At 54.0% G+C, this 15,525-nt stretch overlaps 2 protein-coding genes across 8 annotated transcripts in view; one reads left to right on the top strand and one right to left on the bottom strand.

Annotated features, from left to right (window-relative positions):
- Positions 1 to 10,098, top strand: part of DHRS12 (dehydrogenase/reductase 12) — a 39,097-nt gene extending 28,999 nt beyond the window's left edge. For 2 of the 6 annotated variants that reach the window (XM_059041646.2, XM_067016788.1), the window contains 5 exons: positions 2,177 to 2,238; positions 3,528 to 3,632; positions 5,308 to 5,398; positions 7,946 to 8,083; positions 8,936 to 10,097. In XM_059041646.2, the coding sequence (XP_058897629.1) occupies positions 2,177 to 2,238; positions 3,528 to 3,632; positions 5,308 to 5,398; positions 7,946 to 8,083; positions 8,936 to 9,045 (506 nt within the window). In that variant the 3' untranslated portion in view covers positions 9,046 to 10,097. Of the gene's footprint in view, positions 1 to 2,176; positions 2,239 to 3,527; positions 3,633 to 5,307; positions 5,399 to 7,945; positions 8,242 to 8,935 lie in introns of those variants that run through there. The other 4 variants (XR_010837272.1, XM_059041641.2, XM_067016789.1 and 1 more) reach the window with 4 other exon arrangements.
- Positions 9,868 to 15,525, bottom strand: part of WDFY2 (WD repeat and FYVE domain containing 2) — a 174,904-nt gene continuing 169,246 nt past the window's right edge. The window contains exon 12 of one of the 2 annotated variants that reach the window (XM_067016785.1): positions 9,868 to 10,701. In XM_067016785.1, coding sequence (XP_066872886.1) covers positions 10,666 to 10,701 — 36 coding nt within the window. In that variant the 3' untranslated portion in view covers positions 9,868 to 10,665. Of the gene's footprint in view, positions 10,702 to 10,827; positions 11,416 to 15,525 lie in introns of those variants that run through there. The other variant, XM_067016787.1, reaches the window with a different exon arrangement.

Here is a 15,525-nt window from a genome sequence, read left to right on the forward strand (position 1 = left end):
GTTTTTGTTTTCCCCCCCCCGGTACGCGGGCCTCTCACTGCTGTGGCCTCTCCCGTTGCGGAGCACAGGCTCCGGACGCGCAGGCCCAGCGGCCACGGCTCACGGGCCCAGCCGCCCCGCGGCATGTGGGATCTTCCCGGACCGGGGCACGAACCCGTGTCCCCTGCATCGGCAGGCAGACTCTCAACCAGTGCGCCACCAGGGAAGCCCCCGGGAGATTTTTTTTTTTTTTTAAAGATAGAAAGGGCCCTGAAGGCCTGCTGCTAAAAACTGCAGTTTCTCCAGGAGTTTTAAAAAATCACCTACCGCCGGGCTGTGCCCTACAGGTGACCGTATTTGGTAGGACTGAATGGCCCAGCTAGTCTTCTTGCCGGTGACTCTGTTAGCATCTAAATGGATACCGGTAGGGTATATTCTCCCAGAGGATGAAGCAGAAAGCAAAACACACCACTGTCTCCTGGGTCGGGGGAGAGGTGTAGAGGGGCTACTCCGGCTCTCATCCATCTCGGACGAGCGCCCGGCCAGCCGGGTGAGCAAGTCCCGCCCTCGGCCCATCCCGGGCCTCTGGGAGGGAAGCAGCGGAGCCTCTAGAGGAGGGGTGCAGGCCTGTGGTGTGGAACCTGCTTCCAGCTTTCATTTCCTTTACGCCAAGGAGCCGTTTATGACAATCCGTCACGGCAGGCTGATGGGGCTGATAGCTTTTGGCAGGAGTCCTTTCTACTTCTCGCAAATTAAATCCCAGAGAAAGTCACCAGCAGTGAATGCAAAGAAAGTGTTCAAGGCCACTGCACGGAGGCCAACAGCTGTCAGAGACCCAGTGTTTGCCAGACTTTAAAAATCCATGGATACTAACGAGGCCGGCACCTTCAACGACAGGTTGGGGTGCAGACACTACGAATGCTGTGTGGCGTGAAGGGCACAGCTCAGAATTGCTAATCATAATAATAGGAATAATAATAATAATGAAATAAGACGGCAACAGCCAGTGTGCACAGAGAGCTTTCCAGTCTCCGTGCACATTTTCATTTCACCACAAAACCCTGTGATCCGAGGAGGTGGGCTGTCCAGCTGTGATCTCCCTTTCACAAGTAAAGAAACCAAGGCTGAAACGCTTCGTCGACCTGCCCACGGTCACACCGCTGGTAGGTGCCAGCCGGGACTCAACTCCAGGCTCCCGGCTCCCCCCAGCGCCCTTCCCGTGACACCAGGCTGCTCCGGTGAGCTTGGGGGTGCAGGGCTGGGCAGGAAGAAACTCTGACCAAAAGGAGCCCAGGGCCTTCGTTTAAATCCCCCTACCCCCAACCCGTTAACACAAGGTAATATATGTTCATTGTTTGAAAAAAGAAAGAACAGAGAAGCATAAGAACGTAGAAATAATAATTGCCCACTCAGAGATAAGCATTTTGAACATTTCAGTGCTCCACAGTATCATCCTTGCAGATACTTTTTCTTCATTTTGACACATCTTTCCTCACAAAAACGGAATTCTGTTCCTCCTGCCGTTTCGTAAACGTCTCATTCCACGTACTGTGAATCTCTCTCCATGTCAGATACACTCCAACAATATTTTTCTCATTTCGTTACAAATGTTAGACATATAGTTTTTATGATTGCAGAAATAACCATAAGGTTATATGCTCATTGTAGAGATATTCAAATTCAAACCGTACAGAAATGCCCAGCAAAGGAAGCAGACGCTTTACTTCATCCCACCCTTGGGGCCTAAGCAGTATTGCTACATCTCACATTTCCTGTTCATGTTTTTCCATGCACTCTCTAGACATAATGAACATATGTGTCTATATACATTTTTTTTCTCTGCCAAGTGGGATCACAGACTGTTGTGCAGTTTGCTTTTTTCCTTCCTGTGGTGTGGACATTTTATTGTCTCAGTCCCTGAGGCTCTAAGGCATCTTTGTTCCAATCCTGGGGAAAGGAAACCCCACGAGGCTGGAGAAGGGATAGGACAGAGGGTAGTAGCAACACAGGGCTGGTTCCAGCGGCCGGACTAGAAACCCTCAGAGAGGAGGGGACCGCAGCTCAGGCAGCCACTTCCCGCCCGGAGGATGCAGGTAAATGGTGCTACCTCACCACCGGCCCGGGGCCACCTGAGAGGAGGGGTCCCGTGGCACCAGATGGCCCCATGCCCCCTCATGAATGCTCTGTGCCTCCCCAGCTGTGTATGTTCTCACGACTGCCCTGATCCCCGTCTTGGAGAAAGAACACGACCCCAGAGTGGTGAGTTGACTTCGGGGATGTTTTGTAAGTAAATGACTTTGCTCCTGATGGGAAATCAGTGGTCCTACGTTTGTTGCCCCAACTCTCCCGAGGGGGGCATGCTGTCCACGTCCATAGGGGGAGCTAGATTCTGTCCCCTGGGTCCATGGGCCTTCTGTTTGATCATCTGAGATCCAGCAATGGTGTGCCAGCCCAGACGGCATCCAGGTGGGTCTGGGGAGGGGCCGGCGAAGCGGGGAGGGATCCAGGTCAAGGTGAGGGTCAGCCTGCGGCTTTGTCCCAAGGACACCTACTTGAGGGGCTTGTAGGCGTGGCCTGGGATTCCAGAATGCTCACTCGGGCAGTAGAGGCTTCCTGGGAGCCGGCTGTCGATCCTGCCCCCCAGCCCCGCTCTCAGGGGCCCTCCACACCCCCTGCTCCTGCCTCTTGCCGCGGCTGGGTGGCTGCTGCCCGTACCCAGCCAGCGAGTCCCCTGCCCAAAGGGAGGCAGAGCGGTGCAAAGCCCCAGCCCTCACTGCAGGCTCTTCTCCAGTGTCATCCGAGAGTTGGCAAAGCATTCAGAAAGGGGGGCTTCTGAAGAGCAGCGGCAGCCGGGGAAGGCAGTCAGCGGTGAGCGGGTGCACTTCCCGGAGAACTGCCCCTCCAACGGGAGGGGACAGGCTAATGGGTTACAGTGACGGAAATCAGAGAAGTCGGAGGAAGGCAGTTAATGCAGGCTGCATTCTCTCTGCTGTGAGGGCCAGAATAATGACCTCCCCTGATCCGAGAGGTTCAGCTCCTGTCCTAGTTCCTGGCACCTGTGAATATGTCACCTTGACATGGCCAAAGGGGACTCTGCAGATGTGATTAAGTTAAGGGTATTGAGACGGGGAGGGTATCGTGCATCACGCGGGTGGGCCAGTGTAATCACAGCGGCCCTAAGAAGAGGGCCAGAGTCAGAGGAGACTTGACAGTGGAAGCAGAGACGGTCGGCGTGGTGCGGCCACAAACCAAGGCATGCGAGAGGCCTCTAGAAGCCGGAGAAGGGAAGGAACGGGTCCCCCCACCTAAAAATTCCAGAAGGAATGCAGCTCTGCTGACACCTTGATTTTAGCCCCATAAGACCCATTTCAGACTTCTGACTTCCAGAGCTTCCAGTGGGGGAATTCATCTGTGACTTTATAAGCCACTAAGTTTGTGGTCATTTGTTGCAGTAGCAACAGGAAACCAATACACTGCTTGACAGAGAAGAGGGATGGGAGGGTATTATGAACGTTTCTGTATACAAATCTCCGTTATATTTATTGCAGATAACAGTCTCCTCCGGAGGAATGTTGGTTCAGAAACTGAATACCGATGACCTACAGTCAGAAAGGACAGCATTCGATGGCACCATGGTCTACGCACAGAACAAAGTGAGTGAGGGGAGTTTCTCAAGGCTGCCACCTGGGTGCTTTCCCAAGGAAGGCTAATTCTGGGATTCGCGTTACTTTGGATCTTAGTAATTACCAGCAGCACCTGAATGTTCTCCAGTGGAGAGAGAACCCTCGTCTCCATCAGGAGCCCGGCCCAGCCCAGCTCTGCCTGGACCGGGCTGGGGCTGGGGGGCTTCAGCTCGCCCCTAGGAAGAGCCACAAAAGCCACCGCCTCTCTTCCCTGGTTTCTTTTTTTTTTTTTTTTTTTTTTTTTTTTGCGGTATGCGGGCCTCTCACTGTTGTGGCCTCTCCCGTTGCGGAGCACAGGCTCCGGACACGCAGGCCTAGCGGCCATGGCTCACGGGCTTAGTTGCTCCGCGGCATGTGGGATCTTCCCGGACCAGGGCACGAACCCGTGTCCCCTGCATCGGCAGGCGGATTCTCAACCACTGCGCCACCAGGGAAGCCCTCCCTGGTTTCTTAGACCCACAAAGAGCGTGGTGAGAGCCGGTGGCCGCCACAGCAGGAGCCCAGTAGGGGTTCCGTGCCCAGCACGGCTCAGAGGGACTGTGAACCCAGGAAGTCACTCCTCTCTCCCTGGGCAGCCCCTGCTCACTGGCTGGACAGATGCCCCTGGAACAGCGCTGGGGTTCCGGGCTCCCTTTGAAGGGCATGTGCATCCAGTTCTGAAAGGAAAGGGCAGGGGTCCAGATCTCATGCCCGATCTTAACGGAAAGTGTAGTCCCGCCGCCGTACGTCAGCTCATCACAGCTGTTTTTAGAAGCCGGCTGTATACCTTCCACATTTACGGTTCTGGCCCGTCAGTTCATTACTTGGGTGGGCTGCCTCGTCGTTTGTGAAGCTGCCATTACCCACCAGCTGTCCCTCCTGTTGGTGTGGTCTGCCTCTGTCCGACCGCCCCCAGCCCCCCGTGCGCCCTGGCTCTGCCCCGCTTTCGCTCACCGAAAGCGAGCCCAGACCAACTCCTGGTGGATTACTTCTCATGACTCAGTCCTGACAATTGAAGGAACCATACTTCTTGACAGTTTTTCCAGGGAACATGGGAACAAACCACTCACTCCGTAAATGAGGCCCAGATGGAGCTCTTTGCAAAGCTAATCAAACTGCCCTGGGATTGGGCAGTAGTCTCCATACAGCTGAGGCTTAAGTGGGGCGGTCCTTGATGATTTTTTAGGGAATTAGCAACAGCTGTGTTCTCTAAGTATCCCCAGTACGCGTCCTACACTCCAAGGCAGGAGTTCCTTCACATGTCCACGGACACCCGCTTGGTGCCGGCGGCCAGGGTACACAGTGAGTGGGGCCCAGCAACGAACACGGCAACACAAGCAGCTAGGAAAGAGGACTCTCTGGGTGTCATTTCCGGGGGGGAGGGGAGGGGAGGGGAGGGGAGGGGAGGGGGAAGCCCCCGGGCAGCGTGCGGCGTTCCCGCATGCCCAGTGCTGGTCTGTCTGCATCTCAAACAGAGGGGCCCGGACGCCGCACTGGGTTGTAGCCAGAGCTTGTGGGGCAGAGAGCCGATTCCAGAGCAAGGTGAAATCTGACATGGCGGGCGGGCGGGCAGGCGAGGCAGGGTCGGGGCCGGCTCTGCACGCCCGCAGCCCCCTTGCTCCCCCTCCAGTTTGTTCACCCTCGCCCCCCCCCCCACCCCGTCCAGAGGCAGCAGGTGGTCCTGACGGAGCGCTGGGCCCGAGCACACCCGACCATCCACTTCTCGTGCATGCATCCCGGCTGGGTCGACACCCCAGGTAGGTCTTTCATTTCCACGGCGCCTGCGTTTCGGCCATAGGACTGACTCTCCCCCGGAGTGACCTAAAACCAGTATCATGAGGACTAGGAGTGGCTTTGTTTCCACTGCGAGGGACAGGCTGGGACTGGAGTGGCGCGGCCTGGTCCTCACAGGTGGAGCTGGTGTTAACCTGCCCCGCGCGTGGCGGAGAGAGGGGGTGGCCGTGGGGGGGTGCGGCTGGGGGCCCCTCCCTCGGGACAGGGGGAGCCAGTGCACACTGAGTGTCGGAGAGGAACGAACCGAACCGAGGGGGAGAGGGGGACCGAGGGAAGTCAACGGGAGACGCTGGGAACGTGGGGATAGGCCAGGCCACCTCGCCGCTGCCCGGGTTCCTAGAAGTAGTGATGCACACAGGTAAATAACAATGACGAAGGAGACACAAGTGGAATTTTCTGGAAGCGTGTGGGAGCAGCAGGGAGGGAGAGTCGAGCTCTCCTCGGGATCTGCCCCTCCCAACTCCGTGGCCTCAGGCAAATCACGTGGGCTCTGTAGCTCTTTCCTCCTCCCCTGAAAACAGCAGCACAGCAGCACCCCCAGGACACCTGAGAGCCCAGAGCTGCTCACAGCCGTGTCTGGATACTGACACGTGCGTCCTCACAGCCCCGCTGCGGTGGCACTAGCATCGTGCCCATTACCAGATGGGGAAACAGGCACAGAGGGGCCAGGATGTCCCGGCTGGACCCGGCCACAGTGTCGTGGGAAGCAGGCTGTCTCGTATACGTGCTGTCATCCTTTCTGAAAGCCGGTTGAGCAGAAGCCTTATTAACATTTGTATATACATCCTTGGAATTCATCGTAAGAAATAATGAGAGATGTGGAAAATGAGGTTGCTCATCACAGCACTCGTGCTAGGAGAGCGAGTTAATAAGTTATGGAGCACCTGTACAGGAAATCTGTTCAGCCCTGAAAACTGCTGGGGAGAAATGTCTATGGGCAAGGAAAACTGCACTATACCATTAAATGAAGGTATCAGTCCCCCAAACTGTACGTGCCTTAGGGTCTTATTTTTGCTACACCCATATCCCCATGGAAGAAGGAGTATGTTGGTGCCGCGTAGCATCCCATGGAGACCTGGCTAGGAGAGCTGGCGCAGACCAGCCCTCTGGGGCACGGATCTGAGGGCGCCTGGCAGCCTCCTGTTTTAAACGCAGAGGGGGTGTCCTCAGCCAAGCACACCAGGAGGGACTTAGGCCAGTGGTGTTGCGAGAGGGTGGCTTCTTACTTCTTGTCGCTTCCGGATGGGCGACGTGCCCAGCCCTGCCTGACCAGGTAGCTCCCTCAGGCCGTAGAGGGCAGCCAGCCCGTCATCCTCCCAAGGACATCACCCTGACAGTCCTCATGTCAACCTGTGTGCTTGCAAAATCTGTGCTCCAAGCCCACCCCCTGGATCCACCGCCTGGGTCAGGGTGCAGTTTGCCCTCTATTGTCCGCAGGTTACAGGGCAATGACTGGGCCTCTCGGGTGCAGATGGCTGGTCTGGGGACAGACAGGGGAAGCCCGAGGGAGGGCTGGGCAGGGGCCTGAGCCCGTGGACACTTGTCCTCCCCTAGTGCTGTGACAGAAGGATTCAAATTCCTTCTCTTTGCTCATCAGTATATCCTAATTTTTCCACAATTAGCAAGTACTGTTTCTGTGAAAAGAAAAAAAAAATATATTTTTAATTTAAAAAATGAGGGCCTTAGATTAGATGATCCTTTTTCTCTCTGAAATCCTCTGATCTCATTACGGCTTTCAAACGTTGTTTTCTCTGCCTTCTTTTCTTCCCTTGGCTTCACGAGAGAACAGTTTTGTTTCCCAGCATGCTCACCGTTGGGACAGCGTGTTCCCCGAGGTCTGCGGGCTGGGGGCGGGGGGCGGGGGGCGGGGGGCGGGGCTGGGCCTCCCGCGGTGAGCACGCGGGCGACACCAGGAGGGGAACCTCTGTGTAGCCGGGTGGGGGGGGGAGAAGGGGGAGGACGAGTTAGAGGAGCTTTGGCAGAGGAAGGAAGAAGCCCCTCCCCTTCTTACTACTCTCCTCCCTAAAAAGCAGGAAACACTAGTGCAGCCCAAGGAACCATCAGCCAGGATCCTCGGAGAGGTCAGAATCCTTGGCGAGAGATGGTTCACCCGGGAAGCGGGAGTCTGATCCCCTCTCGGCCTCAGTGTGACCCTCCTTTCTTAGGACAGAAGGCGGGGAGGTGCCGGAGATTTTGCTCCCGGGGGACGGGCTGGTCTGGGCGCCCGGGGCCCAGGGGCCACGGTACCTACACACTCGGGGCTCCGGTGGGCGGCACTTCCCTCCCAGGCCACAGGGTGACACCTCAGGGGCTTTGTGACAAGGCTGTGTGAAATCTGAACAGCCTGGAGGAATGCTGTGTTGAAGTGGAAGGAGGGCCGTCTGTGGTCCCATTCCACTTCACCGTCGTTGTTTTGGCATTGGAAGAAGCCAGGCGCGGGCAGCGTCCTGGCTCGAGGATGCTGTCCTCACCTCCCTGTCCGCGCCCCCCCCGCCCCCCCGCCCCTGCAGGTGTGCGGTCGTCGATGCCCGGGTTCCACGCCAGGCTGGGGGCCAGGCTGCGCTCTGAGGCCCAGGGCGCGGACACCGTGCTGTGGCTGGCCCTCGCCCCGACTGCCGCCGTGCAGCCCAGCGGCCGCTTCTTCCAAGGTGACTTCCTCGCTGGGTGTGAAGGCGCCCCCGACCCTCCTCCCCGTGCAGCTCGGGTCGGGGAGGGACTGTTCCCCTTCCCCGTGATCGTGCCCGGCCTTCCTTGGCAGGGCGGCTCCTTCGCCTGTCGGGGTGCTTTGTGAAGGGCCTCACCTCTGACTTCGCTCCACCCGCTTTTTCCATCGACCTCTCTGAGCTCAGTGGGTCCCTTAATCCTCGGGTTGTCGTCCTTGTTCTGAGTCTTGGGCGAGGCCGGGCCGTGTGGGCACCGCGGAGAGGAAAGCTCCCTCTCCGAAGTCCCGGGGGGACGGGAGCTGTCCAAGCAGCAGTGCAAGGGGAGTGAGTCTCGTCTTTCTGCTTCCGGGGGCAGTCACGTGTTGAGGGTTTGCTCCCGACCTGGGCAGCCTCCCGACGGGCGGTCCGAGAGGAGGCATGCTGCGGGCGGATGCTGGAGGCCAGGGCCTCCCGCTTCTTTCCCCACCACGGATGTGGCCACCCTCGCCCTCGCCACGATGGCGCTCTGGTGACCCTGTGGCGGCTGGGGGCGTGGCCGTACCTTCTCGTCTGGCCACCACCTGCCAGTCCTCAAACACTCCACACTCCCCAAGCCCAAACGCCACCCCCGCCGGCACCCAGGCCTGAGGACCTGTCCTCCCCAACTCGGTCTCCCTTCTGGAGCACCTCATTGTCTGTGGGTGCCCTTGAGGGCAGGGGTGGCATCTAACTCCGTCCCGCGTGGGCCCCTCCCGGCAGATGTCTGTGACATGACTGACCCGGGGCCCGAGGGGCAGGCGAGGCTCCTCCACGCTGCTGCCTCGCTGCTCACACCTTTGTGCTTGCCTCCCATTTTAGACCGGAAACCAGTGCCCACACATCTGCCTCTTGCTAGGACATGGTCCTCACCGGCTGAAGAGGAGAAATTAATTGAGATACTGGAAGAGCTGGCTCAGAGATTTAAATAGGCCAGGCCAGACCCAACGCGGGGCTGGAACCGCCTCCGAAAATACGGGAAGGTATGGCCCGGGGGTAGACCAGTACACAGACCCCGCGTCTAGATGTCCGCGTAGATTGGCCCATGCTCCACTGCTGTGGTCTGAGCTGGCTTCCTCTCCTTCTGCAGTCATGGAAATCAGCCCCGTTCTTTATGCAAAGCCTAGGACTGAAGCCCTGACCCACCATCGCCTCACTGTGGGACCACAGGTGGGTCACTTACCCTCTGGGGGCCTCATTTTCCCGTCAGTGGAGAGTGTAGTGCTACCTACCTCAAGGGGTGGTTTTAACGATTCAGTGAACTACTACTTGTAATGCACTTAGAATGCCTGGTGCATCGTAAAGACTTGATGTATGTTTGTTAGCTATTAACATCAGCATTTAACTGACAAGTGTGCTAAAACTCACGGGGGAAAAAAAATCCGCCTAAAGGTTACCCCCTGTAGCGATGAGCCGCACAGAATGGGAGCTTTTATTTTAAAGTAAATACGACTGAGGCTGAGGACAAGCGAGCCTGCCTCTTCCCCAGCATCTTCTTTTCCCGTGTAAATTTCTCCTTTGAGGATGTGGTTTTTTCCTAAAGATGCCATGTCACTGTCAGTTTGAGGGAAGCACGGCTTGGGGGTGGGTGGGGGGAGGAAGGAGAGCCAGGAGGGGGTGCCACGCTGCCCTGGCCTGGCCGTGAGGCCCCAGGAGCAAAGCGGAGCCAAGGGTCAGTGCCTATTTACGTGAACAATTACGGGAGGCCTGGTTCATTTACATTTGCTACGATTAGAGGTGGTACGGACATAGGTACACTACCAAACGTAAAAGAGATGTATTTTAAACGTAAAAGCTAGTGGGAAGCAGCCGCATAGCACAGGGAGATCAGCTTGGTGCTTTGTGACCACATAGAGGAGTGGGATAGGGAGACGCTAGAGGGAAGAGATATGGGGATATATGTATATGTGTAACTGATTCACTTTGTTGTAAAGCAGAAGCTGACACACCATTGTAAAGCAATTATACTCCAGTAAAGATGTTTAAAAAAAAAAAGTGGCTTCGATTAAGCACCTGGCATTCCGGTGCTACTGTTTGGTAAAACTTCTAAGCTATTTCATTTTACGTCTTAGTGACGCTGGGGAAAGTTGTAACAAAATCAGTGAACAGATTGAGGATAGCTCCATACACGTTCTGGATGTTCAGGGCGAAATAAACATCATGCATCACCCACAGCGGAGGAGAACCCAGGTAGGCACCACTCAGCCGGTCCCATGGTGCGGGGCCTTCAGAGGTGCCTGAGGTGCTCAGGTCCAGGCTGTCAGCCGAGGAGCCCCTAGGGCTTTCTGGTGGCCACCTGGAAGATCAGTGAGCGGCGGCCGCCCGGGCCTGAATCTCACCTTTTCAGGAGGACACTGGGGGCTGCCGCGGTGCTGGGTGTGGGCGGGGCCGGGCGGGCTGGATGGAGGAGGGGCAAACCCGGCCGTCCCTCCCACCGGCCCTTTGACAGCGTGCAAGTCATCGACTTCTTCCCACTTCTTATCCGTAAAATGGGCCTCATGAGTTTTTACGAAGGCTTTTCCTGCCTGTATTTTTCTTGAGTCCTCTCTCCTTCATTTGGAAAGTTTATCAGCCACAGGTAAAGCAGCCTAGTGTGAAAGATAAAGAAAATTAAAAGGGCTGCTCAGCCAGCCATGGTGAACGCCAATGCAGGGCTGCTGGAGTGCCTGCGTGTCACATGGCACAGCTCGGCAACAACGACAGGACCACAGGTGCAGGAAGGTTTCCACAGAGATTTATTTTAAACCGTGGCGGTAGCTTTGCATTGAGTCTTTGACATTGGTCATGGCTACACATTCATTTCGGTTAGCGGGAAGCACAGTGGGAAAGTGAGCAGAGTTCAGAAACGTTCACGACATTCAGCAGCATTTGTATGGAGAACTGGATACAGACATTTAACATCGTGGGAAATCCTTGCTCATTCCCACCTAATCACGTTCAGGAAGTCAATGTCAAGACCGCTTGGTCTGGTTGGGGGAATCTAGTGGCAGAGGGCGTGGCAGTGCCAGCAGGGTTTGGCTAGAACCACATTGGAGAAATCTCTTCCAGCTTTGGGCTTATTACATTTTCAGCCTGACCCCTTGGAGAATCTCATTTCAAAAAGGAAGAAAAAGACATCCATAAAGCAACACGCCCGCTGCAGCCAGGTTCCGACGTGGCCGTAGACTGCTGGGCGTGCAGGGTGGAAGCGTCCATGTCCCCTGTTGTGGAGACAATGGCAGGCAGGCACGAATGTGGGGCTAGCACCTTCCCGGTTGTCCAGTTAGTAACAGTTTTTGGACTTTTCATATAAAGATTTTCTTCTGCAAAATGACAGTACATTTGAAAAAAAAGCAGATGGCGTAAAACACAAATATGTAAGTATACAGTGGTTACCAACGACACAAGTATTTTGGTCCATACTTCATATGCTACTAACATAAGGCAGCCATCCATTTAAATAAAGAAAAAGTGTGTATAAGTGGAATACTTTTTACAAACCATTTCTCCTTCTTGTGTTACAGTTTACCCTCTCGTGCTTCCCAGAGAACCAAGGGGGATAAAAAGGAGAAAGGATCCTAGATATCAAAGTCGCATTCTAGATCTAACCTTTAAGCCAACCTGCAATTCCCTTTCTCTCCCAAGAAAGTCAGATACACTTTTGTACACTCATGAAGGTGAACATTTTGAGGTATTTGTTTTTAATGAGATGGTACCATGATTGACTTGCACCTTCACCATTTTTTCCAAACCTCCTGGGCTCTAGACTGGAAAATACAGGAAGCAGTTTACTTGATGTGACGCAAGACAAAGGCAGTGGGATATGCTCCCGTTTACCTGAGTGAAGTCAGCCACGTGCAGGCGGGTCACTGGTAATGGTTAGGTCAGTCTAGTAATAAACAACAGTCACGGAATCATAGGATCACGGATTGGAAGGGATCTTAAGAACAATCATTGAATTCAACTTCTACTCAAGGCTTTTAATCTCCTTTCCACATCTATTCCACTATAAATAGACAAGGGGCTACGTACTGCCTGTTCAAAAATTCCCTGGCAAAAGAAACACAAAAGAGGAATCCCATTCCAGTGTTGGACAGATCTAATTTTACACCCTGCTTTTCTTGTGTTTGGCCTAAACAGGCTTGGTGGAAAGGATAATAATGTTTAAAGGCAAAATTACAAACTAAAAACATGGATGTTCCTGAATTAAGTTACGGCCATATGATACTTGGGCACTGAGGGATAAAGACAAGTGGATGGAATACAAGTATCAGTACTAGGAAGTACCGAGGCCCGCGGTGGGACGCCGGGGTGCCCCTGCTCAGTAGAGCCGGGTCTCCAGGGCGGTGGCTGCCTGAGCCCTTTCACTGTCACCGAAATGAGAAAACCATTCCCTTCCGCTCGGCGAGTGCCGCCGCGAGGACGATTTATCACATTTACTGCATTGTACTGAAGTGACCATTACTTGCAAGAACGATTCAAGGCCGGAGAGAAATGAGGGCAGCAGTGGCCTGCTTGCTCACGGGAAGGCCGTGTGGGCGCAGTGCCACCGCTGCCCAGAACAACCTCCTCCACAGGTCAAGGCCTGTCCTTTTTCAAAGGGGAGCTCCTGAGCCTGGGCCCCCGGGGAATAGCGGCATCAGTATGCCGTAAGCTCGTCCGGGCCAAGTCTGTGCAAGCAGTGGTCTCCAGCCCCACCTCACAGCCTCCGGTGAGGGGCTGTGCCCCCCACAAAGTTCAAAAATTAGTTACCAGGGGTCATTTTAGGATAACAACTCCAGGTATTTCCAAAGAAAAAGAAACTTTGATACCAGCCTCAGGTGCAGGGAAACTTGACTCTCTGGGTAGAGGTGCCTGGCGAACCGCGTTGCTGCCTCTCTCTGTGGCCACGAGCATCTGCGTCTCACGGTGACAAGAGCTCAGGCTCCAGGACTGCAGCTGTGCGCTTGATGTTCTCTGGCCGCTCCAAACCGCCTGTGGGCCCCGAGCACGAGGCTGATGCAGGTCGTGGGCCTTTGTTTATGCTGCTCCCACAGCCTGGGCTCACAACTCATCCTTTAACTCTCAGCTCAGAAGCCCTTTCCTCTGCAAGGTCCCCTGGCTCCACCCATGCGGGTAGGAGCACCTGCGCAGCTCCTGGGACAGGACCCCATAGCCCTCTGTCACTGGATTTACCACCTGGCACTGAAATGATCCATCTAGGCCACAGAATGGACCTCATGACCCCGGCCCTGGTTCAAAGCCTGGAGTGTGGTGGACACTCAACAAAGGGTGGGACTGGACGAGAATTGGAGTCTCAAGGGCCATCTGGATCCCTCAGTGCTCGAGATGGACTTAATCTCTGTGCTTCCCGATCATGTTGCTACTGATAGGCACTTGCACATCCAGAAAAACATAACTTTGTTTTAAAGGAGAGGAAAAAAAGAATGTTTTTGGCAAAATGCTTTCCCTCGCTTTAAAACATAAATCTTAGTGGACAAGGTCACTTACATACAATTAAACTACTATGAAAAGGCCAAACCAAAGGAATGTCATTTAACAGATATTTATGTCCAGTAACTTTGATAACATAGTTTAGACCTAGTCCCTTGCTTAAAAGGCAAAATTCCGGTGTTAAAAACTGATTAATGTTAAGAAAAAAAATAAATTCTGCTTTTGAAAAAACGAATCTTAAAACAGGAAAAGAAAGGCAATGTTCCATAAGAAGGTCAATGAAGAGACTGGCTCAGGGCCAGCCCCCACACGGAGGGTGAGGTGCGCTTTCGGTGCCCCTGGATTTCCACGTAAACTTTGCAGCTGGGGTGGTCTGTGGGGAGGAGTGTAGGAAGGAGTTTATGCTGATGGAGACCTGCAGGAACTACCTCACTGCACATACCCATCCGCTTGCAACCACGGGGCTGGGGCCAAAGGCTGTGCCTGCAACGAGGGGAACAGACCAGGTTCCCGCGAGCTCCCGGCCTCGAGGCTGGAAGCTCTCCCGCACGCCATTACCAGTTAATGTTCTAAAACAACTGTTCCTCAAAAATTCTTCTTTCAGGTTTCCCTTGTTGATACCTCAGTGATCTCTAACTGCCTGGTGTGATTATAGTGTTTTGTGCTTGGAACGTTCTAGATGTCTGAAGATCCCTTCCAGTTTTGTGATTGTATGATTCTTTGAATAATTCAAACAATCCAATAAGAAATGCATCATGGTTGACTGACCTCAGACAAAAAGACACATGACTCCAAGTACTTAATCTAAAACCACTTGTGCTACTGTGGAGACAACCCAGGCAGTTAAAGGTTCCAGTAACATCATTTCTTTGGAGAAACTGAGAGCATGTGATTGGTTCCATCCTACCAAGTAAAGGACAGCCACGTGCATGGTGTGTGCGGGTTTGCCACTTTCCCAGCATAATCCTGTTAGGCATTACTTGCCAGAGCTTCTGTATGTTGAAGTAACAGAGCAAAAAATATATATAAAGTGCAATTCCAGTGGGGTAAAACAAGAACTATGAGAGTTAACCCAGACAGGAGAAAAGCCAAGTGCTGGCACCAGCTTCCACTCCTAATGAATGAAGACTCTATTCCATAAAAATGCTTGGAAGGCACCCCGACACCAACACATATCTACGAGTTACAAAAATGGTGGAGATAATGTAATACTCAAGAATTCACAGTATTATAAACACACACAGTTGGCGTGCTAAGCGCTTCTCACCAAGTTCAAGCACCTACACAGATGAGGAGAAAGGAGAAGGCAGGGCAACGGATACCTTGACATATCTGTGGTTACTGATCGCAACTCTCGTCACCAACGAGGCGTCCAGTGGTTTCAACTTCTGAGTGGCCCGGTGGGCTGGGGTACAGACAGGCTGGGAGGGAGATGGCTGGACTGAAGGGCAGGGTCACAGACCAGAGGGACCACGGTGTCACATGCGGTCCAAAGGAGACAATCAGCTCTCCCAGTGGTGTCTGAGCTCATCGAGACCCAACTCAGACCCACGTCAGGTCTGCGGCGCGCCTGATCCACCGTCTCCCTGTCGCTGCACTTGCCTCTCTCTACACAGGCCGGGCTCCAAAGTTCAGGAAGGGAAAACACAGCGATTCTTTCCTACAACTCACTTCCAACACATAGTCCTTTTATTACATACAACTTAGTTAAGTGGCTCCAGGTTCTAGTAGTAAACTACAAAAGAGATATTTGAGTATTTTAAATTCCCTTTTTAAAGCTCTCTCACAGAGCAGTCATGCAGAAGAGACTCAGGTTAATTATAATGGCTTTGACTGAAGGTAAGCAAGGATTGTGTGGAACAGGCAGTTAAGTGATAAGTGGTCATTGCTGTGTGTGTGTGTGTGTGTGTGTGTGTGTTCACACAACCTTTAGAGTAGGGTCACATGGGCCCATCTGCCCTGATGTCCCAGCTCATGGCTGTCACGTACCATGGCTGCAT

This window comes from Kogia breviceps, chromosome 16 (assembly GCF_026419965.1).
Source record: "Kogia breviceps isolate mKogBre1 chromosome 16, mKogBre1 haplotype 1, whole genome shotgun sequence".
Lineage (NCBI taxonomy): Eukaryota > Metazoa > Chordata > Mammalia > Artiodactyla > Physeteridae > Kogia > Kogia breviceps.